Source organism: Labrus bergylta, chromosome 1 (genome assembly GCF_963930695.1).
Source record: "Labrus bergylta chromosome 1, fLabBer1.1, whole genome shotgun sequence".
Classification (NCBI taxonomy): Eukaryota; Metazoa; Chordata; class Actinopteri; order Labriformes; family Labridae; genus Labrus; species Labrus bergylta.
Window position 1 is genome coordinate 30,769,630 of NC_089195.1, and position 22,328 is coordinate 30,791,957.

A 22,328-nucleotide genomic window follows, 5' to 3' on the forward strand; every position below is an offset into this window, starting at 1 on the left:
GACCATTTGCGGCCCGTGACTTCAAATGAAGAATCAGAAGATTTTGGCCCGAGGCCTTGATTAAGATTGGCACATTATCTTATTTTTCTTTTTCATGTTAACAAGGGCTGAACAATATTCCTAAAATAGAAAATGTTCAGTAACATGTTGTTGTTTTTTTATTTTATTTTGTAAACTATGAAAAAAAACCGTATGCAAAGTTTTTGCAAACATGCGGACTGTTGTTTAACCATTTAATGACCTGAGCTAAATGCAGAAAGCTTTTCCAAAAACATGAACCACGTTACAGACTTGATTCTGAGAAAAAAACAAATAAAGTAGAACAAAGAAATCAAAGTATTTGAATTCCTTTTATTAAAGGGTTTCTTTAGCGAGCCTTTTGATTCTGATCTACAAAGCCTTACTACTTTTTCAACTATATTTAAAAAAAAAAAAACCTGTGGCCCGCGAGCGATTCTAACACGACAATTTTGGCCCGCAAGAAAAAACGTTTGGACACCACTGTGTTAGGGGTTTGACACCTTGGCAGTACTTGGGAAGTGAACTGGCACCTCTCCAGAAACTAGACCAACATCCTGTCTTTGATCCGCACTGAGACTCGAACCAGCGACCCTCCATTTTCCATTTTCCCTACAGACTGAGCTACTGCTGGAACATAAAGTTCAGAATACACTAATGTAGTGTAAGTGCTATCTAATTCATTCAGTTATTGTTATATTAATAATGCATTTTATTTACATGGCACTTATCAAAATACTGATATGACACTTTACAGATTTACATTCAGATGAAACAAGTCGAAGGAAACAAAAACATTAAAACAATGTCACAAAAAGCAAGTTCAGCAATTCAAAGGAGGTCTGAAAAGGGGGGCTCTGTTCAGGGATTTGAACTGTGGCAGGTCGGTACAGTCACAGGATGTGTTTGGGGAGGGGGGCAGCAGTGGAACAGGTCCAGGTTCAGTACTTGGTCCTGAGTGATGGAGAGAGGAGGCTGGCTGCACCTGACTGCACTTTCAGTCTGACTTTCTGGATTGTTGGTATTTTATTTTTAAACCTTAAATTAGACGTTCAACTAAAATTCTAATATTATTGGTGTTTTTGTGTGTGTGTGTGTGTGTGTGTGTCTGTGTTGGTGAGTGCATCCTCCAGGCCCTATTTTGTCCACCTGTGCTGCTTGTGCTGGTGAAACTTGATTGGTGCACAGGAGCAGTGAAACAATTTAACCAATCAGAGGACAGAACCGGCCGACACACCCCTTAAAAATCTTGACAAGCTAAAACTCCAAAAACCCAAATTCACATTTTTCCAACAGAAGTCCACCTTTGTAGTCTTCCTGTCATACTTATCCAGTCCAGCTGCATCCTAAAGCCTTAGAGACCAACACTTTCTGTGAAAAACTTGAAATAGAACATATTTAAGTAAGTGCGTCCACCATGTTTGATTTACTTTCTTTAATGTTTGTATTTGTTTGTACCTCGAGCTTACAACCTCGTTCTTGTTTTCCAAACATGACGTACTCGACATTTTGAACGCAAAGTCATAAAAAGAAAATCACAGTATAGGCTTTAGGTTTTTTATTTTTATTCATGACCTTTTTTATCAGAGGAACCTTCAGAGTTTTACAGTAAGAGCCATATGATTCAGACGTGGGAGTGAAAAGAGGGGTGGGCAGGGGGTGTCACCATCACGGGAGAAGAGCAGAATATGACAGTGAAGACACTTACTGCATTCAAACAAGAACAATGGATGTGCTAAACAAAGCTGCCCTGATGAGGTGGATATAGCAGGCCTGCACACAGTTTACTTGATGACAACACAACATTTTAACCTGCAGGATAAGATGTCGGACATGACGACTCTGACTGACCAGAAACATCAATGTAAGGCACAGCAGAAAGGTAAGCCCAAAAGACGATCAGAGATCTGATGCCTCATCGAGTCAAAGATTTATAAACTTCTGTCAGCCGGCAAAGTGAGCGTCTCATCGCTCCACCTCTGCAGACAACAACAGAACTGTTGGAATAATAACCGTGAATAAACTGCTCTGAACTGGGTTGATATAAAACGTTGTACTCGATCAAAAGATGAAGCACCAGAGGACGATGACGGAGAGAGAAGACAGAGTTTGGGACGTGGCTGCTGGATTGGTGGTTTATGAAAAGGTGTAACAAACCAAGACTTTGAAGCATCGATGTATACCATCACAGAGTCTCAGAAGACACCGAGCTAAGGTCGTCAAACTTTTTGATACCACGAGTCTACAAATGATACAATCTGTTATTTCAGTTATTGATAGTATTGTAAACCACAGAAGCTTTAAGAACACCACAGATCATCAGTCACAGTTTTAGTGAAGACCGCCGTACGAGAGAGAGAGAGAGAACTGTCTAAATGGCACTAGGTTGTTTCAAACAAAGCCAATTCAGTCATCGTGCTGGAGTTCGTCCCCATCCAAAATGATAAATATAAGACTACATAGACTTAGTATTGTCATGTTGCAGAGTACAAAGTTCTGTAAAGGAGGAGCTGTTTGTGTGACTTTGTGTGAGCGTTCTCCAGGACAACACTGATACCCTCCACACACACATTTCACTTATCATAAATGTCATCTTTAATATGACTTTTTTTTTTTTTTTTTATGGGGGGGGATCAGTTAAGCTCATTGACCAAAACACTCTAAGAAGCTAAGCCCAAACTGCAGAGATATGCCTTCATTCATCATCCGCTTCCTGATCTTGTCTCAGCTCCGCAGCATGTAGGACACGAGGCACACTGCTGTGACGACTGTTGAACACATCAGTGAGGTTTAAACGAGGGCTGTTTTAATCACGATTAATCGCATGCTATTTTGTCCCTTTAGGCTCACCGTAGATATACCTCTGCAGTGTCTCCCTGTAGTCACAGTGACGTAAGAGAACGACACTGCTTCGTCTCATTTCACTTTAAAAAGCTCAGCTGACGAGTCCTCATGACATCACACATTGACCTTTGTTAGCGTTCCTTTGAGCTGTTTCATTTTAGTTTCCACAACGAGGTCCTATCTCTGATGTTGTCGTTACCTTCAATCTACCAGAAGGTCCTAACTTCATTTCAAAATAAAAGCAGGGTTGAATTCAAACAGCGAGTAAAGTACTCTCAGCTTGAGACAGTACAGAGTTCAAAATAAAAGCCTAACAATTATTATTTTTAAATGTGAAATAATGGAATTTCAAACACAAACAAATGTGACTGATCGCCATTAACTATCGATATTTAGAATGGTAATCTTTTGACAGCCCTGGTTTAAACAGAGAGGAGCAAAGCAGAGTAGCTTCATTCAGACTTTCAATAAAAAAGTTAAAGGTTATATCCATATTCCCCCCGTAGAGGTGACAACATGACAACGTCTATTTGGTAACAAAAGTCGACCTACTGTTCCATATCATACAAAACGTGAGAAAATGTACCATGGCAAAGCTTATAAAATATAATATGAATAAAATAATATAATAATATTCCTTGGTCCATTAAAAACTATGTTACTCTTATAACACATTTTTTTCCCTTACGCATGACAGATGAATCATGTTTTGTTTTTTTTGTGTGAAATTTGATCTGGTAGGACGAGAGAACGGTAACAATAGTCCTAAATCCACAGGCGGATCAAAACGAAATGTTCTAGTCCGGCTGTTAGGAGAGTTTGAAGGCAGATTCATCTGTAGGTCAATGTCTTTTGGATATGAAAGTCTCTTGATGAGGGCTTTTTGACTTGTTCGTAACCAGCCACAAGAGGGAGCTAGAGAGACGATTCAGTCAGTTTGTCCCTCTCTCTGGAGCTTCCTCCGATGACGACAGGTTTCAGAGTCTGTGTGCAATTCCTCACAGGTCCGTGAGCCTCTTTGGAAAGTCCGTGCACACTTTGACTCTCATTCATCCAAAGATGAAACAAATAAGATTTAAAAAAAAAAAAAAAAGAAAGAAAGAAAAAAAATCTCTAATAGGTTAAGTGTCACTATGACAGCACCGACATGGTCGACCCCCCTGACGACATGCCCGAGTCACTACTGCTGTACGCCCCTTGGACATCCACGAGCCCGCCCAAAGAGGAGGATGGCGAGGATGAGGACGCCGGTGATGAAGAGGAGGTGCTGTGTGACCTCAGGATGGCCCCGGCAGCACTGCAGTGGGGTCTGGGTCCCGGTTCTGGCGTGTAGGTGAAAGTGAGGGCGGTGGAGTAGATGATTCCATCATTTCTGACCAGCGTGACCGGCACCTGAACCGGCTGCCTCACCCAGCGCCAGCCCTCCCTGAAGGCAGAGATGTCCGGCACCACACACAGGACGCTCTCACCGCATCTGCGAGGACGGGCGGGATGAAGCAAAGAATGATTATCTGAGTCTTTAAACACTCATGTGCAATGCAGAGATTTGAACACTCACCTGTACATGGTGTCCGCCTCCACGTCTCCAAACCACACTCTGAGGTTAGGAGTGAAGTTCGATCCTGTCAGCTCCAACATCGCCACATCTCCACCGCCATTTAACTTGAAACAGACACAAACAACTGTGAGTCTTTAAACCCTAAAAGCTTTGTAAGAAAGAAAACTTACAAATAGTACACAACCCCATTTAAAAAAAAGAAAAGAAAAAAGAAAGCTGGGACATTGGGCAAAATATAAATTAAAACAGAATGTGATGATTTGCTTAACATTAAAACTCGGGCGCAGATAGACTAGTGGTTAGTTTGCACGCCCTATGTACGGAGTAATAGTCCCCCAAGCGGGCGGCCCAGGTTCAAATCTGACCTGTGGCTCCTTTCCCTCATGTCATTCCTCACACTCTCTCTTTCTCCCTGATTTCTGACTCGATCCACTGTCCTATCTAAGCCCAAAAATAAAACAACAATATTTAAACACCTTTCTCAACCCACATGCTGAAGCCTCCGAGCCAGCTCCACCAGTCACATGATCAACAGAAAACTGAACTCTCTCCCCTCTCATCCACCCCTCCTCCCTGCCTCCCACAACTCTGGACTTTAAAAACCTCCACCATCCATCATCGAGCAGCTTAAACATAAACCTCCACAACCCATCATGGAGCTGTACTCTCTCTCTCTTACCGTCTCTCTCCCCACCTCAACAGGAAAACCAACAATAAGCACCGCACACTTTACACTGATGTAATTTTTTAATTCTACTGTCTCACCTTCATCAGTAACCAGAAGCATCCATCACTTCAAAGACAAAGGACTTCAAATAAGACACTGGAGCTCCACTGGTTGACTAGCTGACATTATATTTATACCTAGTTCAAGTCTCTGCACATTTGTTGTTGTTTCTGTTTTGAATGCACATAATAATTTTGTATATCTTTATTTGTATTTGCTATTTATTATACATGTTTTTTATACTATTGCATTTTGCACCTGGTTTCAAGAGAAACGAGTTTTCCATGTTTCTGTAAGTCCAGTACGTTTGTCAAAATAGACAATTAAGATGACTTTGCCACTATGCCCACTTTGAGTTTCTTGTCAGCAGCATGTTTCAAAACAGTTTGGACAGGGTCAAGTTTCCCGCTCTGTAGTGTCACTTTCTAATGACACTTTGTTTTGGGAGCTGAGTTTCAGTCATTTTGAAAGAGGAATGTTTTACCATTCTGTTCAAAAAGTCATCACCTGGACTCCTTTACTACAGAGCCATGCTGTTGTTTTACATCCATCATGTAGGTTTGATTCTGTCTCAATGAAACATTGTAAGGCCCTCCCTGAAAAAGAAGTTCTCTATGTGGCAGCATGTGTTGCTCTAAAACCTGTATGTCAAGTTCATGCAGGGCCGTGAGAGGGCTCCATGATCACAGCCATCAAATGTTGTTTCTCTGCTTTGTCCCCTTCATACACAGATTTCTTCAGATCCTCAGAATCTTCCAATGAAGTTACCGTGGACGATTAAAGCCACAGTATTTTCTTCAATTGAAAGTTATAAAACATCACTGCAACACTGAGGCCTAGTCCACATGTACGCAGGTGATTTTTTTCAAGCATTTCAAAAAAGAATCCCATACACACACGCTGAGTTCTCAGAAACATCTTAGTCCACATGAAAACACACTGTTAAGGCTGTCATGGGCACGCCAAGTCAAAATCGATGTCCTTGACTTGCTAAAATGTTCTCGCCATTCCTCTCAAATGACCATTTCATTTTACAAAGTCAACATAGTGGGAGCACTAGTTTGGTTACGTCTGCTATCGCACTAATCTCATGTAAACAAAAGTGACAGCGTCGCAGAATGACATCGAACGGAGGCGCGTTTTCCCCGTCTACACGTAAACACCTTAAAAGGGGTTTCTGAAAATCTTCAACCTTGAAGGAGATTTCAAAAAGTCGTGTTTTCTGTGACTTAAAACGCTGTTTGCATCTATGCAAAGACCGAAAGGCCTTAGTGTTGCTCTATTTTCCAAAAGAGTCTTTCACAGAGTGCTGAACCCCTCCCCTTACTTCAGAGACACTTACAGGCAGTCATGTAACAAGCCTGTTGCCAGTTAACCTCTTTAAGTGTGAGGTGTGTTTTTTTTAACCCTTTCAACCTTTCCAGTCTTAAGTCGTCACTTTCCAGGACTTCTTTGAAACATGTTGCTGACATCAAATTCAAATCAGGCACATCATTTCAAAAGAAATACATTTAAAAGATAACATTTGATTTGTTGTCTTTGCGCTTTAACCAAATATGAGGTTTGAAGGTTTTGCATCACAGTCACCACATAACTGTTACTTACGTGTTACACAACGCCCCAGCTTTTTTTAGGCAGTAAGTTGTAGTTGTTTTGCGGATGAAGCAGTCGGTTCAAGCATACTGAGAAAAACAAAAAGGTCATGTTCATACCTGCAGACTTTCCACTACGGGGACAGGTGTGACCGGTGTGGGGACAGGGCCCATACCCTCGTAGAAGGTGTATTCTGCCTTGTCAGTGCTGATGATGGTCCAAGATGCCCCGTCGTTGATGATATCCCTGTTAGACTCTTTGGAGCACTGTGTGGCCTGGAAGAAAAACAAAATATAAGCATATTAATGACTTTCACCTCTTATTTTAGTGTCTATCAAAGAGAACATAAACCTGCTCGATACCATAGTGGCCAACTTTTCAAAATACTAAGGGCGCATTCTTACTAGCAAAGAACGATTGTGTACCGTATTTGACTACAGATCAGAGCACTCACACTGGTCAAACAAACTGGACTTTAGGGTTGAAGCATGATTAGGCACGGTAGGGATTGCCTAGTGTGAGTGCGCCCTTAGACACAAATGACGCTCCTCTTCTTGCCCTGGAATGCTCATTAAAACAAATAGGTAGTCCTCTGGTGTTGGGACTAATTCCCCAACACATAACCGCTGGTTAGTCAGCAGACAGACATAATACTCTGCTGTCTGAAGGCAGAAACAGCAACACTGTTTCAGTCTTTAAGAACACTGTATGAAAAAACCAAACCATGCAGTGACCAATCCTTAAAATGTGTTCTGCACACTGCTCACAGTAGGCATGAGTGTGTGTGATGTGTGTGTGTGTGTGTGTGTGTGTGTGTGTGTGTGTGTGTGTGTGTGTGTGTGTGTGTGTGTGTGTGTGTGTGTGTGTGTGATTGCACACCTGGAACTGTATGATCCTCTCCTGTGAGAGACACAGATACATTCTCTCCGTATCCTTCAGGTAGAAGCAGCACTTGTGAAGCTGGGACACGGGGTCGTCTGCGTCCATTAGTGCAGCCTGCTTATCCACTTTACGAATGACCTGAGGAAATAAGTCCAACAACCATCATACACACTCGTCAACAAATAATGTACAGTCACAAACACCCAGATGTGTACTGTACAGCCACAGGGATTAATGCTTTAACTTTAAAAAAAACTAATAGATGACTTTTAAAGACCCAAACAGAGAAACAACAGGTAGCTTTGGTGGTTTGGGGATATTATGTGGGAGTCGACGGCTTCAAGTCCCATTGTCCCAAATGTTAAAGCTATTTCCCCGTCTTCTTCTCCTTCTCTCTTCAGTCGGCGTTTTGTGAATGCGGACGTAATACCCTGCCGTAAATGCTGCAATAAATGCTGTGAACTTTAACTCCATCAAGCAAATACAAAAAAATCATACAACGCTAAGTAGACCGTGTAGATTTCATAAAGTAATTCAGACAAGTCTCATTGTGCTTTCACGCTTGGACTAAAATCTGACTTTATCCGGATTTTCCCCCGCCAGCCCCCCTAGTATCTGCAGGAAGTCCAGTGTGCTGATTTGAGAACGCAGCAGGACACTATCAGCAGAATTCAACTTGACCCGAGTGGGTGTGAACAACCAGATGTGGAGGATTTCAGGAGCAGTCCTCCTGAAATTCTGCCATTGAAAATGTAAGATCGCTCAAGAGGTGAAAAGTCAAAAATAAGACTTTTTTAAGACATTTAATGACCTTAAAGTTTAAAAATCTACATTAAGACATTTTAAGGATCCGTGTGAGCCTTGATTCAAGTAGACAAACACAGATGCATGCATACCAGTCTCGGCAGGGCCATGCCAGTAACAGAGCAGACCAGTTTGACGGTCTGGCCATAGTGTATGTAGCCGTCTCTGACAGCAAACTCCTCTCCTTCAGACTCCTCCTCGTCCACTGAAGGAAAAAACAACAGAGCACAGGAACCATGTAAACGTCTGTCACTGTCGACCTTTAATTCAGCATTTAACAACACTGAAAAAAGGAAACCCAGGACATGGGTTGCATGGAAACATGTGAAAGAAAAGAAAAGACTAATGAGACTTACACAGGTGGATGTAGAAGGCCCCCCACTGTTGGGAGCTGGCAAGAAAATTTCCTCCCTCCACGTGAAGATACCGGGTACTAACCGTCTGGGAACGCAGACGGTTAAACAACGCCACCTTGGTGCCTGAAGCTATGCACACTGGTTAAGTAAGACAAAGAGATAGAGATGAGAGTGAGCGAGACACATACTTTTACATGAGCTCGTGTGTATTCGAGTGTTGAACATTTCTGCAACTCACAATCTGCATTTTTCAAGGATTGTTTCTTCTTGGAGGGCTTGGAGATGACCTTGATCCTCTTGCTGAGGAAGACTCCTATGTTGGCGCTGTTCCCGTACAACATCTTCACAGACAGCATGAAGTGTTTCCTTTTATCCGAGTCGCTGATGTACAGCGTTTTAGCTGTGCAGAAGTGCTGAAAAGCACGGGGGGAAAAGTGACGATGGTTAAGTGGTTTCGAATGAGCGTGTGTGTTCTTGCCTCTACCCCTTTCGCTTCCCTCTAGACTCCTGAGAACATGCTCACATGTGGAGTCGGTGCAATAAGAAACGGGTTTTGCAGTGGCAAACGAAGGATATGGTTAAAACTGCAAAGAACTGCATGCATGCTGTGGTTACTTTCTGTGGTTTATCAGTAGAGAAGCAGAAAAAATTACAAAAGCACAATACATTTTTAACTCTGATAAAATACTACGAAAGTCAGAAGTTCTTGGAAGTTTCAGATCTGCAACGTTGCCGATGTATTTCATTTGTGCAGCAGCTTTTTGTTAAAAAAATGACTTCAGATCTGATGTTTTCTTTTTTAAAGCTTCTGTGCTTTTCAATAAAATCAATCGTAACAATAATGGAGGTTGTATCATTTTTAAAACATGTTGTTACGTGCTGTAGTGTTGTGTGTCTCTCTCTCTCTCTGGTACTGCTCTCGCCCTGATGCACCTGGTGCTCACCTGGTGCTCGAGCTCACCTGTGCCAACTGAACAATCAAGGCCGAGTATAAAGAGCAGGAGAGAGGAGGCAGTCAGCCCCAGTGTGCCATTCAGTGGCGCTTTGTGATGTCAAGATGCTTTAGTGAACGTCCTCTCTGGGAGGAGAGTGATTTCATTGCAGCCTTTGTCTTTTCTTAATAGATTTATTTTGCATGTTAGTTTTTGGACTTCATTCAGAACTAGATCGGCTTCCCTGTTGTGGCTTTGTGAGAGAAGCTTATTTTGAATTGTACATTTTTCCTTAGTTTGTGAATAAATGTGCTACTATTTAGTTCCTCCTTCTTTTCCGAGTTATTTTTTTTTATAACTGCGACTCCTCTCATCACCTAGCCACCTTGGAAATGTAATAACGGCATGAACACATGTGGTCTTAAAAAAGTATCAGAGTGTCGTACATTTTGACGACCTTAATGTAAGCATTGAAGATTACCAACACAGTCAAGTGAAAGCAGAAGTTCAAACCCCTTCAGTGCAGTGTAATTATGAATGACTTTATACCTTCCCCTCCAGATTGAGTTGCTGCATCTCCTGTTCACTGTTGCCTATCCCGATGAAGGCACAAGGCTGGGCTTCCTGCTCTGTGCAGCCCTCCTTCTGCATATTCTCCAGCTTCTTCTGCCAGCCAGTGCCCATCAGATACACGCATGGTGGAGGGCAAAAAAACCTGATCGACACACAAGCAGAGGGGATAAGGAAATCATACAAAGCTCCAAAGCATCAATTATATTAAAAGATCTTTAGAGATTCAAACACACAAACTCAGAGTGTTCATGTTCAAACAGTCCGACACAAACCTTTTCTCATTGCCGTATGACTTTTGTGCAACTTTTGCATGTAGAATGAGAACCGTTTGATCATCCTTCCCCTTTAAGTAATTCCTCATGGCCTCCCTGGAATGAAATGAGGGTAAACAGATGTTGACAGTACAGTTTTACAGTACAGGTTGTATTTTTTTTTTTTTTTTATCTTCATGCACTGATTTAATAGTTTTAAATGTTTTTTGCAAAGTGAAGAGGAGCCTGCTATGTTTTTCACCTTGTCAAACGCTGAGGCTGTGGTCGCTCACCAAACTTCCTGCATAACAAAAACACAAGAGTGCAAGGTGTTTACACGTGGTTTCAGTGCTGGTGAAAGACAGCCGAGATAGAAGCAACACGCCTGACAGAAAGTGGGTGATTAAAAAAAAAAACTGTGTCAAAGTGCAGAGGGGATGACATTACACAGACTTACTTACTTACTTTCAGATTTAAGATTTACTCAGAAGTCCTGCTGCTATTGTTTGAGGCTGTTTTTAAAACTACTGTGAAGTTCATAGGAATGAGTTAAACACTACAATGGGAAAGTCGGTTACACACTGGTAACTCTGTCTGAGCTACATTATATATTAAATGTGCACTACGGTAGAGAAATGTGAAAGTTGGAGAAGTGTACAGATTCTGTGGTATATTATCAGCTAAGCTGCAAAAAGGACAGATTTAAAAATACTTTTTTACCTACTGCAATTGCACTTTATAACGACTCCCCTTTACATAAGGACAGAAGACATTTAAACTTTTAAACTTTAGCCTGAGTTGCATATATCATATATGAAACTGTATTGTGGGCTCATGTTTTTTTTGTATGGGTGGGATATGTATGTATGTATGTATGTGTTGTGTTGTGTGTTTGTATGTATGCTGGCTGCTGGAACACCTAAATTTCCCTGCTGGGATGAATGAAGTATATCTTATCTTAACTCTATACACAAACTGTCCTCAGAGGAAAATGTGATCCCTGTAACACTGTTTGAAGTTAAAATGCTACACGAGATGTTATGGTGGTGGTGGGGGGGGGGGGGTCCACAACAGTGACATCATTACTCTCCTGGTAGCTTTAAATCTCCAAACAGTGTTCCAGGGACCCTGTCTGTTTCTTTGAATACATTTTGTGTGTTTAGTTCAGAAAATATGGCAACAAGTTTCACTTCCACAACTTTCAAATTACCCTACCACATCTACACAGTGCACCTTTAATATGTATAAAACGACAATAGAATGAAGGCTTCGGGTGTTGCTTAGCAACTCAAGCAATACTCCGATATCACTGCTCAACTGTGACGTTAATGTAACGTTCATAGTCAACTTGTTGAAACTTTTAAAGTGGAAATTGTACAAAAGCAGTTAAATTATTGAAGCTGAGACTGTTCACTGATAAGGGGGGGGGGGGGTTTCTTTGTTGGTTTAAAAAAAAGGGGACAAAGTCGTACAACAAGTCAAACCAGGCGATACGTAAAATGTAACGTTACAACGAAGAATAGTTTTGCACAAGTAACCCCACGGCACAAAGTAACACTGAGGGGTGGGCGACTGTGGCAGACATAGGAAGTACGAGTACCCTCTAACATCACTTGAGCATTTTAAAGTGTATCTGTTTTTTTTTTAAACAAGAAAACAAAACTTTTAAAAGTAACATTTAGCTTTAAATTTCAGCACTTACCCCGTAACAACGGGCGCCATCTTCCGAATAACTCTCTCTCTCTCCCCCGAAAAAAAAAAAAAAAAAAAAAAGAAAAAGTCCAACAATCGCGAGATCCCTCCCCCAGTCCCCCCTCAGCGAAGCCAACGGCACAACAGAAGAATCAGACTGGAAGGAAAAGCAAGGGAGAGAAAGAAGGGGGAGGTGTGACGGGGGGGGGGGAGGGAGTGGCGACGGGCAGAGGGCAGACGCCAAAACAACAGGCGTGGGAAAGTTGCAAAGTCACGCGAGACCGAAAAAACTCTCACAATTGACACAAGTGCAAATGGTTCGGAAATATCGCGAGATAAAGACTAACCCTCATGGCTTCACTTTTTTTCTTTTTTTTTTTCACCGAGCACCCTGACTGTAACTCGATTCCCACGCCTTCTTGAGCAATAAAGCCATATTTACCTCGCTACATTGAAAAGCTGCATGCGGGCACATGGGGGTTATTCAAACAGTTTCGTTTTGAAATGTAGTATTCACACAGTATTTGCTTTTCCTGTGTGGCCTTTATACACTGGTTGACAACATGGTATTATAATAATACAATAAAACTGTTTTTTTTAAAAGGTTATTTTTATTACATAAATTCATGTTTAAATGTTGAACATTAAAAAAAAAAAGTATAAAAGTTTGTAAATGAACATAATGTATTAAGACAGTTCTAGATGAAAAGTATTCCTTTAGATGTTTTTTAATAGTTTACAGATGGTGAACATGTTATGTTTTGCATATAAATCTTTTTTTTTTTAAAGTAATGGCAGCACAGTTTTGGGCACAGACCCGACATCATTATATATAGGGTTTCAAATCAATGAACCTACAGTACATAATTAATACACAGCAGAAGTACTTTCTTGACATTTTTGGCAAACTCTTTGTGCCGAAGCTAATATACAAAAAGGGCATTTGTAGCACATCAAAGGAGGCTATATCTGTGCATTGTGCTAAAAAACAAAACAAAACCTGATCAAAACGATAAACACATGCGTGCCTCCTATGTAGTCAAAATGCAGAACAAGCGTCCTTTGTTGGGTTTCAAAAGTCAGCTGACGTGACTATCTTCACTTCCCCTCAGCCTGTTAAACAGGTAACAAGCAGTATAATTTCCTGCCACACCACCTGACAATAGCTGCTGAAATGATTATGCCCACTCAGGCAAAGGAACACCTTAATGCAGATGTTTAACTTTCTGTTTCCTGTTTCTGTAGTGGACTTTCTAATAGGTGCAAATCCTTTTACAGTCTTCTTCTGCTCTAGAAGAGTCAATCTCATCAACACCCACTTCAGTTTTCGGAGTAATGCCACAGTACTTTTGATGGAAGCAGGGATCCTACCATAGGAAAGTAAAAAAAAAAAGAACTTTTAAACCACACCAGCCTTCTGTAGAAGTCTGTGGTGCAAAATGAGGAATAAAAACCAGAACAGTGACACTTACTGTCTGTCCTTATTGTCAGCCTTCCTAGTTCTGAAAGTCTAAAATAGTGCCCGACCGATATGAGTCTTTGGGGCCGATACCGATATTGATTTTGGCCGATATCTTTCTTAGCTCTATGTTTGATCCGTAGAGATAGATATACATATGTATTGCATTAATCCCTCAAATGCAGTTATCAAACACTTGTGGAAAAGATATATAATGAAGACAAAACTGGAAAGTAACTTTGCATGTATGTGCATCACCGCTTGACAGTCTGGAGAGTGATAATGCTTTTTGTAATCTATATAGCGCCCTCTGCTGGTGAAAGAGAGAATTGCTAGTGTAATACAATGAAATTAAAATAAAATGTGATTTGACTGGTGAATAAATTTAGTAATATTGGCCCATATCTGCGATAAAATTAGCCAATACGATAAGCTAATATCGGCCAACATCATCGGCCGGCCGATTAATCGGTCGGGCTCTAGTCTAAAACCATTCTTCCATTTTATTCCTAAGTCAGTTAGGATATTTGGGGTACTCTGCTATTTATCTGTAAGTCTTTGGAAAGTCTTTACACATTCATGATCCTATGAAGTAGTGACTACAAATTTAAAAAAAAAAAGAAACAAGAAAAGGTTCTTGCATGAAAGACAAATCCCATATTTGTTCACAAAGAACAGCCAAAGTTTTTAGAAAATGAGACAATCCTGTGTTCCAAGAAGAAGTCAACTCCAGCATCTCTGATGTAAACAATGTTCGCTGGTGATATCGTTTAAATTTTCCAGAAAATCCTCTTTCTGTAGAGCAGGTAGGAGATGAGGACCCAACAGGAGGTAGCCACGAGGTTCTGAGTGAGATGCTCGGCGTGGGATTGGCTGTTGACCATGCGCCAACGGAAGGGGAAGTATTCCTCAAAAACTTCATGGCCCACATACACAAGGATGGAGTTCATACCTGGAAGAAAAGGTCCAGATGATTGCAGAGATTTCCCCCCTTATAATTATCCAATAATCTAATGAACACATTTCTATGTACCCTAACAGACTATGCTAGAACAAAATAGTGTGTTAGTTTGAAAAAATAGGAGTCTACATTTGTTTTAAAGATCATATATTATGCAAAATTCACTTCGCCATGGTTCTCAAACACTAATGTGTGTGTCTGCAAACCCCCCAATTATGAGAAAAGTCCATCTTCTCTGTCTTTTCCCTGCTCCACTTTTCAAAAAATGTGTGCTCAAACAGGCCGTTCGGAGATGACATCACAAAGGGCAGTAACCCCTCCCCCAGGTGGGTGACACTCCCACAGCTAGGTGTTTGTTCTGCCCTCTGAGTCGGCCTTGTAAACATAAACAATTGTGCATGGAGTGAAAAAGCCAGTGCCAACTGAGCCCTTCAAGAGAGGGGCGTGGTCAGACACAGCTCATTTACATATTTAAAGGTACAGACACAGAAACAGACTGTTCTGAGAAGGGCTGAAATAGAGGGGTGTATAGGCATGATCAAATACAAGATCAGAGTGGATTTAGAACAAAAAACTTCACACACATGGTTTGGGGATCTCTAAGACTTATTTAAACCTGCTGAAAAGGAGAATAATATGTGACCTCTAAGTTTAAAAACAAGTCAGAGGCAGGCTTATTCAAAGCTCCTTTTATGATAACAGTGTAAACTGAGCTTCAACTTCAAATGGTATTATAGCTGATAATTCAGTAAAATACTCACCAGGGTAGTAGAAAGGTGCCCCTGACCACCACTTCTTCACATCCACTGTGTAGTACACAACTACCAGCAGCACAAATGCAAAACAGGCCAGTGTGGTGACATAGGAGAGGGACCTGAAAGGGGAATAAACAAGTGCATGCAATAAAGTTGAAAACAACCGTAAAAAAAAAAAAAAGATGACTTAATTTGTCTGGATTTTTATTTATTGGACAAGACACAACGTCTCTACTACTGCGATTTAAATGTCTTTAATTGTAGTGACTTGTAGTGCCGAATAAACTAAAATGTTGTGCAAACATTTGAACTCTGGTAAAAGCATGAAAAAATGAACGTCACCATAGGTTCTTGTTGACAGGAATGAAGCCCTGGTCTGTGGAGCACTTGGTGAGAGCTGCTGATATGACTCCCTGTGGGTTACAAGAGACTTTTATTACTACATCGTCAGGAAGCTAAAGGGCCATGAAGTCAAACATTGAGACAGAGATCCCATTCATCAACAAAGACTTTTATAGCATAGTAGTGCCGTAGTACTCGAAACAAGACCGGTCTCAAGGCCACTTTTTGAAGGCCTCCGTCTCGTCTCGGAATCGAAAGCATTTGTAATCGGTCTTGTCTCGGTGTCAGACTTGGTGCACTCCAGATTTTAAATCAAGACCGGTCAAGACCACAACTGAAAGACTACTATACAGCATTACTGTGTTACGGCCGCAACCTTCCCTGTCTTACAGGCTAAGAGAGTGACACGCCCCCTGCACACAGGTTAATGATTTGTCAGTGATATTTATGGTCTTGGTCTCGTCTCGGTCTCGCCCTGTCTTGGTCTTGACTCAGTCACGATCCCTAAATGTCTCGTTCTTGTCTCGGTCTCAGAGCAATCTGGTCTCGATTAGTGTGGTCTTGACTACAACACTATAACATAGATATACTATAGAAGTAACAACAGACAGGTATACACTTGTGCACAGATGAATGAACTTACCAGTAAGAGACCCCATATGAGGAACCTTGATATGATACTTGTGTGAACGTCTCTGTAGTGTAAGATTATTTTCCCTGCCTGGATAGGATTTAAAAAAAATATATGAAAATTAAAATATACTCCTTTTGGTTATTTCATTCACCTTCATATCATTATCAAGCTAAGCATCAGAAAATATGAATGAAAGCAGGAAAGCACGAGCAGACAAATACACAGTGCGAACCTGTAATCCAAGAAAAGCCATGAGGACGGAGTTGATGCTTCCAAGAATCCCTTCTGGATCATATGGCATATGAGTTCCATAAATCACCTTCAGAAAACACACACACATCTTCGTAAACATACTTGAGTTCTGACAACGTTTACTCTTGCATTACCTGAGACGATAATATTTATTTATAGAGCACTTTGTAACCTGAGTTTAGAAGTGCTTTACAAGAATTAAAAAAAAATAATAATAATCATACAAAGCAATGCAAACCAAACAGATAACTTCAAAAAAAAAGAAAGCTAAAACCACAGAGTCAGCAACAATAGGTTGGACAATAAACCCAAGTGAGATCAGGAAAAAGCTCTCTAATTAAAGTATGTTTGAATAAGAGATTTGAGAGTAGTCACAGAGTCTGCCGACCTGATCTCCTCGGGCAGCTTGTCCCAGAACTCACTGCTGCTGAAACACGTAAAAGTCCTCTGCCTGAGGATCTCAGGCTGCGTACTGGCTCATACATGATCAATATGTCAGATATGTAGCAAGGAGAAAGGCCGTGAATAGCCGTAAAAGGTCAGAGGTTAGATATTAAAATCGGCTGTAGAACATACCGGGAACCAGAGCAAGGAGGCTAAAACGGGCTTTATGTGGTCACTTTTCTTTCTTCTGGTTAAAAGTCAGAGTTCTGAACAATCTGGAGCTTGTTGATATTTTGGATTTCAGATTATGAGGAGATGAAGGCATGTTAAATGGTCTCTGTGACTTTTAGGGATCAAAATGATCGTATTTGGTGAAGTTTCTGAGATGAGATACTCCCAGATTCTTGTGTTTCACAAAGGGCCCAGCAGATGGCAGTATTAGTTCTGCTTTGTGCTGGGGCAAAGTTATGACAATCACAGTTTAGACCGTCTTCTCCTGCTGCTATATCAGATCAAGACCCAGCTCATCCTGCTGTATTGTTCCACCTGCTTCTTCAACATGTTATAGGTTCAAATCAGGGCCAAACTCATATGCAGTACAAACAAAAGCTGCCAGAATATATTTTACCCACATCAAACCTAAGAGAACTCAACAGGAGGCCCATTTTAAGCATTGCAACCTCAACAGAAGAGGACATCACACATCCACCTCACCCCACTCCCCTCCCCTCAGGACGGAGGTACAGAGCACTGAGGTGCAGAAGGGCTCGCCTTGGAAAGAGCCTGATGCCGATGGACAGGGTGGAAATTTCTGATTGTTGTTTGACACTATTTTACACACTGTGTTTTGGGTATGTACTGTTCTTTGGTGGGTTTTTGTCTGTACTTTGAAAAACAAATTCCCCATGGGGACAATAAAGTCTAAAATCTTTGGCTTAACCTGCTGAAAATCTTGTGACTTCAATTGTTTTATATATCAAGTGATGTTTATCAAGTCATAAAAAAAACTCAGCATGCCAAGATCAGTTTCTCTAACGGGCAGGTGTAACTGAGTGTCATCAGCATAGAAATGATAGTTAACAACATGTCTCTTGATTATATTTCGCAAGACAAGAATGACAAAACAGAATGGGTCCCAAAAATGAGCCCTGAGGGACACCAAATTTGACGGGAGCAATAGCTGATTTGTGGTTATTAATAGCAACACAGAACTTCCTCTTTAACAGGAATGAGGAGAAGAACTATTGTAAAGCTGTCCCATATAATAAAAGATTAAAATATGGCCACTGTTGCCTGCATGTTTGAGTTGTTCTGCTGTTCGCTTACCCGTGATGAGGGATTCTGGTAGATGTGGGAATCTCCCAACAGCCACCTGTCAATATAACCAGCTGCTCCACCGGTGCAGTTAGCATACAGGCCCATGTCCCCAATCCCACCTGGACCCAGATAGCCTCTGTTAACCAGAGAAGAGAGGAAATTGGTCAACCAGACTTTAACCAGACTTTTACCTCTAATAATACAACCCTCTAACAAACTTTTTACGAGAAGTCAAGGTGAGCTGTTGTGTGAACACAGTAGGTTAAAGGGAGGACATTTACAACGAGGGCATGGCAGCAACGATGAGATGTGACCGGTGCATGATGGATGTGATATCTGTGCATGTAATGAAGCAGCTTCCTAATCTTTTCTGCTCGACAATATGTTCTTTTTCACTCGTAAGCTGATACTGGTAATGTGTATTTCTGCAGCATCTCTTTCACGACATGTCCTGCAACTTGAGATCTGTCCTGCTTTTTCCACAGGGGAAAACTTCCCGCTGTGAGAGACGAGCAGGAAGATTTCAGAGGCAGGCTGTCCTGATATTTCCAAGAAATTTTCAGTAGTGCATGTGTAAAAACAGCTTTGGACTCACGTTGGGCAATCTGGTACTGGGAGGAGAAAAGTGAGGCATAACCAGACGGTTTCTAAGAGAAGCACACACAGCCAGGCTGGCCAGTACAGCAGGATATCAAGTCCAGGGGACCAACATGCATCCTGAAAAACACAGACACTTATCAGACAAACACTTATATTCACCGATACAACACATTTAGCACTAAAAACAATAAGGACAATACACAATTAAAGACATGTTTTTTTTGTATCCACCACATACAAGGCAATTCTCTTTAAGGCAAATCTTGAAACACTTATGTTATGAAAGCAAATATGAAGTTAGAGGATAAAAGTAAAATGGAGCGGTTGGCTGACCGTAGTAAGGATGTCGAGATGACCTCTTGCCACCAACAAATCCAAGCATGCTACTACTAGATATGAGCAGGCCAGACGCTGTAACACACCTGGGATCCGCAGGTTGTTCCACGATACTTTGGAGAGGATGAGGATGGAGATTGAGCAAGCATGCAGGTAGAAACAGGCAGGAGAAAAGGACAACATGACTCCAGGGTTTTGGTACAGTTTCTAAGAACACGAGGCGTTTATCAACGATAGTGTCAACGTCATAGAAGAGTGTTTGTACTCACATGGTCCTTGGCAGTAGTTTGGGTTGATGATGATGACGCCGATGATGAAGAGCTGGAGGCTCCTCCATATTACTTTCCTCAGCATTGAGCAGCGTGTGGCGCCTGAGCGGAGCTGGTAGTTGATCGACAGGGCGATGGACGTCCCCATAATGAATACAAACCTAAAGGAGAAAGAGGGGTTTATAGGCATGATCAAATACAGGATCAGAGTGGATTTACAACAAGAAACTTCACAGACATGTTTTGGGGAGTTCTGAGACTTGTTTAAACTTGATGAAAAGGAGGAGAATATTAGACTTTTAAGGTTTTTTTTAAGGATACTTAAGGGGAATGAGGCTCTGTGTACATTTGTATATTAAGTAACAAAGTCTTTTGATTAACTGGCATTTAAAAAGGAGTTACTCGTTAAGATCTTCGGATTAATCGCATGCATTGAAGCATGCAAATTTACAGCCGTGATTTATTTATGCGTGAGGGGAGAATAAATCCAGCATTGGGTCAACAAATCTGCAGTGGGAGACGTTTCAAATTGAACTCACCAAGGAAATACAAGATCTGCAACTGTGAGCCCTGCGAGGACAAAAACCAGGAATCACAGGTTTAAAGTAATCAGAGTCAGACAGCAACATCAGTATTAAATGTACACGTGATGATTTATATGTTGCATGAATTTTAAAAATCTGTAACTTAAAGTAAGTGCTTCTTACCATTCCAGCTTTCATGTCTAAAAAACCAGTATCGCCCCCCTCCGTAGTTCACGAACACCATGATGACTAAGGAGATACTGACAGGAAAATGAGAAAAGTCATGGTCACTGAAACACATTAAGCTCTGCAGAGAACACACCAGCTATACTACATGAATGAAACAAAGTTAGAATGTAACAGAAATAAAAGCAGATGATTCACTCAACGGAGCAGATCCTTGCTCATGTTATTTTAAGGGGGTCGTTAATCAGTCACAGAGCGGTGTTTGCTGCCAAAATATCTCACCACAACGACACTCACATGATGCAGCATGAAGACAGATCAGACCCTACCCCCTCCCTGCAATCTGCAGCACCAGCTTGTGACCAGCATGAAAGTCAAATTTAATATCACACTTTCCTCTGTTTTTTTTTTTTTTTTTTTTGAGGGTTAAATCCTTAAAGACTGTTCTGTATTAATAAAACTAAAGTGAACCACATCGGGGGAGGAGTATAGAAACGAATGACCATACTCATTTTGACAAACTGAGGAAGAAATTATGACCGAGTTGTGATTAGCCAAATGACATTCTCAGGTTGAGTTATAAGAAGGGAGAGAGATGAGAACTGGGGGGTGGGGTATACCCTCTGAATGTGTCCAGAGATCGCAGCCTCTTGCTGGGACTGGGCGGTGGAGGGAGGATGTTGTCAGTCACCGGCGGTATTATCCTGCCAGGGGAGCCTAACTCCTGAATGATGATAAAGACAAGACACTGTTGAGTTAGAGAAAAAAAAACACTCACAAAGTATCATGACTACAATCCCCTCGAGGATCTGCAGCCTCTCACATATTTCCCTTTTCTATTTCATATAAACATTCAGAGGTTATACGAGATTCAATTCAATAAGCTCGTACATTTTTCCTCCAAATCCTTTTCATTATTTGAGGGTTAAATACAAAACCTAAGAACAACTGAGGCGAGGTAACAACTTTATACAGTATGTTTGCCCTCACAGAGTTTATGAGCCGCTCGGTTTCCATGGAGCCGCCGATTCTGAAGAGGATCCCCCTGACGACTTCAAGCCTGTGAAAGAAGGAGGGAGGTAATTCTACAATCCACACTGAGGCCGTCAACTCTGAAACAAAGATACCACTCATTTTTTAACAAAGCAATCTCTGTTATTTAAAGGATCAATAGTATTGAAGAGTTCCAGTGTTGGGGCCTCTTTGCCTTTATAGGAGAGGAGAGCGTCGGGGGGGGTGACGTGCAGTAAAGGGCAGAGGTCGGATTCGAACCCACAGCCGCTGCGAGAAGGACTATGGCCTCTGTACATGGGTTGCTCGATGCTATCGGCGCTCCCCCCAGTATTTGTGTAATTTAGAGTGTTCATTTAACTTTTTAAAGGTAGCCGCCTCTGGAGGCTTCTTACTATGTTGCCATGGTAACAAAGACAATACTAACATGGCTTGATTTCAACGAGTATCATGTTTAAATGTAAACTCTGGTATCTGGACGATCCTAATTAGACAACCACTGACTCCATGACTCATACACAAAGATTTGATCATTTATATCTGAACATGAAATACATAAAGGAACAAAACAGTATAAGCACGTTACCCATATATCGTTCTTCCGATAGTAGACATCAAGGCGAGTCCAGCAAAGATGACGAACGCGATCAGCACGGCTGTGTGGACAGAGGGAGGCGTTACTCTAATGCAGCGTAGCCCATCAAGCTCACGAACGCATGCTGTGTGAAAGCGAGACTCACGGATGTAGCTGTTGAAGGCTTCTTCATCCGTCACCACCGAGCAGTTGACCACCGAGGAGTCGTTGAGATTTTTCACCCACAGCGAGTAGTTTCCGTGCTCGCCGAAGTGGAAGGGGACCCTGCGGGGCAAAACGGATCGTTGTGAAACTCAGCAACACGGACAAATGATTTAAAAGTCATGGTATGAATGTTGTACATGTTGATGAAACATCCATCTGTTATCTGTTCAGCTCATCCTGTTCATGGTCAGGGGAGGCTGGAGCTGATCCCCGCTGTCACTGAGCTCCACGCGGGGTGAAACCTCAACATGTCAGTCTGGATTATCATT

General features: G+C 41.5%; 2 protein-coding genes across 3 annotated transcripts in view; both read right to left on the reverse strand.

Annotated features, from left to right (window-relative positions):
• Positions 1-1,561: 1,561 nt before the first annotated feature.
• On the reverse strand, positions 1,562-12,315 carry LOC109992781 (recombining binding protein suppressor of hairless). The gene is made up of 11 exons (XM_020645534.3): positions 12,241-12,315; positions 10,801-10,839; positions 10,560-10,655; positions 10,264-10,429; positions 9,021-9,195; positions 8,783-8,920; positions 8,519-8,631; positions 7,620-7,760; positions 6,860-7,015; positions 4,421-4,524; positions 1,562-4,336 (listed from the first exon to the last, which is right to left on the reverse strand). Exons 1-11 carry the CDS (start codon positions 12,258-12,260, stop codon positions 3,994-3,996), a joined length of 1,491 nt encoding a protein of 496 aa, XP_020501190.1. The 5' UTR covers positions 12,261-12,315; the 3' UTR covers positions 1,562-3,993.
• A 504-nt stretch (positions 12,316-12,819) lies between these two features.
• The window catches only part of hgsnat (heparan-alpha-glucosaminide N-acetyltransferase), an 11,872-nt gene continuing 2,363 nt past the window's right edge, over positions 12,820-22,328 (reverse strand). For both annotated transcript variants that reach the window (XM_020645569.3, XM_065959083.1), the window contains exons 4-18: positions 22,001-22,119; positions 21,847-21,916; positions 21,240-21,309; positions 20,870-20,973; positions 20,247-20,323; positions 20,079-20,109; positions 19,540-19,700; positions 19,268-19,383; positions 18,930-19,051; positions 18,344-18,470; positions 16,614-16,700; positions 16,391-16,468; positions 15,748-15,818; positions 15,412-15,524; positions 12,820-14,641 (exon numbers count right to left, since the gene is read on the reverse strand). In XM_020645569.3, the coding sequence (XP_020501225.2) occupies positions 14,460-14,641; positions 15,412-15,524; positions 15,748-15,818; positions 16,391-16,468; positions 16,614-16,700; positions 18,344-18,470; positions 18,930-19,051; positions 19,268-19,383; positions 19,540-19,700; positions 20,079-20,109; positions 20,247-20,323; positions 20,870-20,973; positions 21,240-21,309; positions 21,847-21,916; positions 22,001-22,119 (1,528 nt within the window). In that variant the 3' untranslated portion in view covers positions 12,820-14,459. The remainder of the gene's footprint in view (positions 14,642-15,411; positions 15,525-15,747; positions 15,819-16,390; positions 16,469-16,613; positions 16,701-18,343; positions 18,471-18,929; positions 19,052-19,267; positions 19,384-19,539; positions 19,701-20,078; positions 20,110-20,246; positions 20,324-20,869; positions 20,974-21,239; positions 21,310-21,846; positions 21,917-22,000; positions 22,120-22,328) is intronic.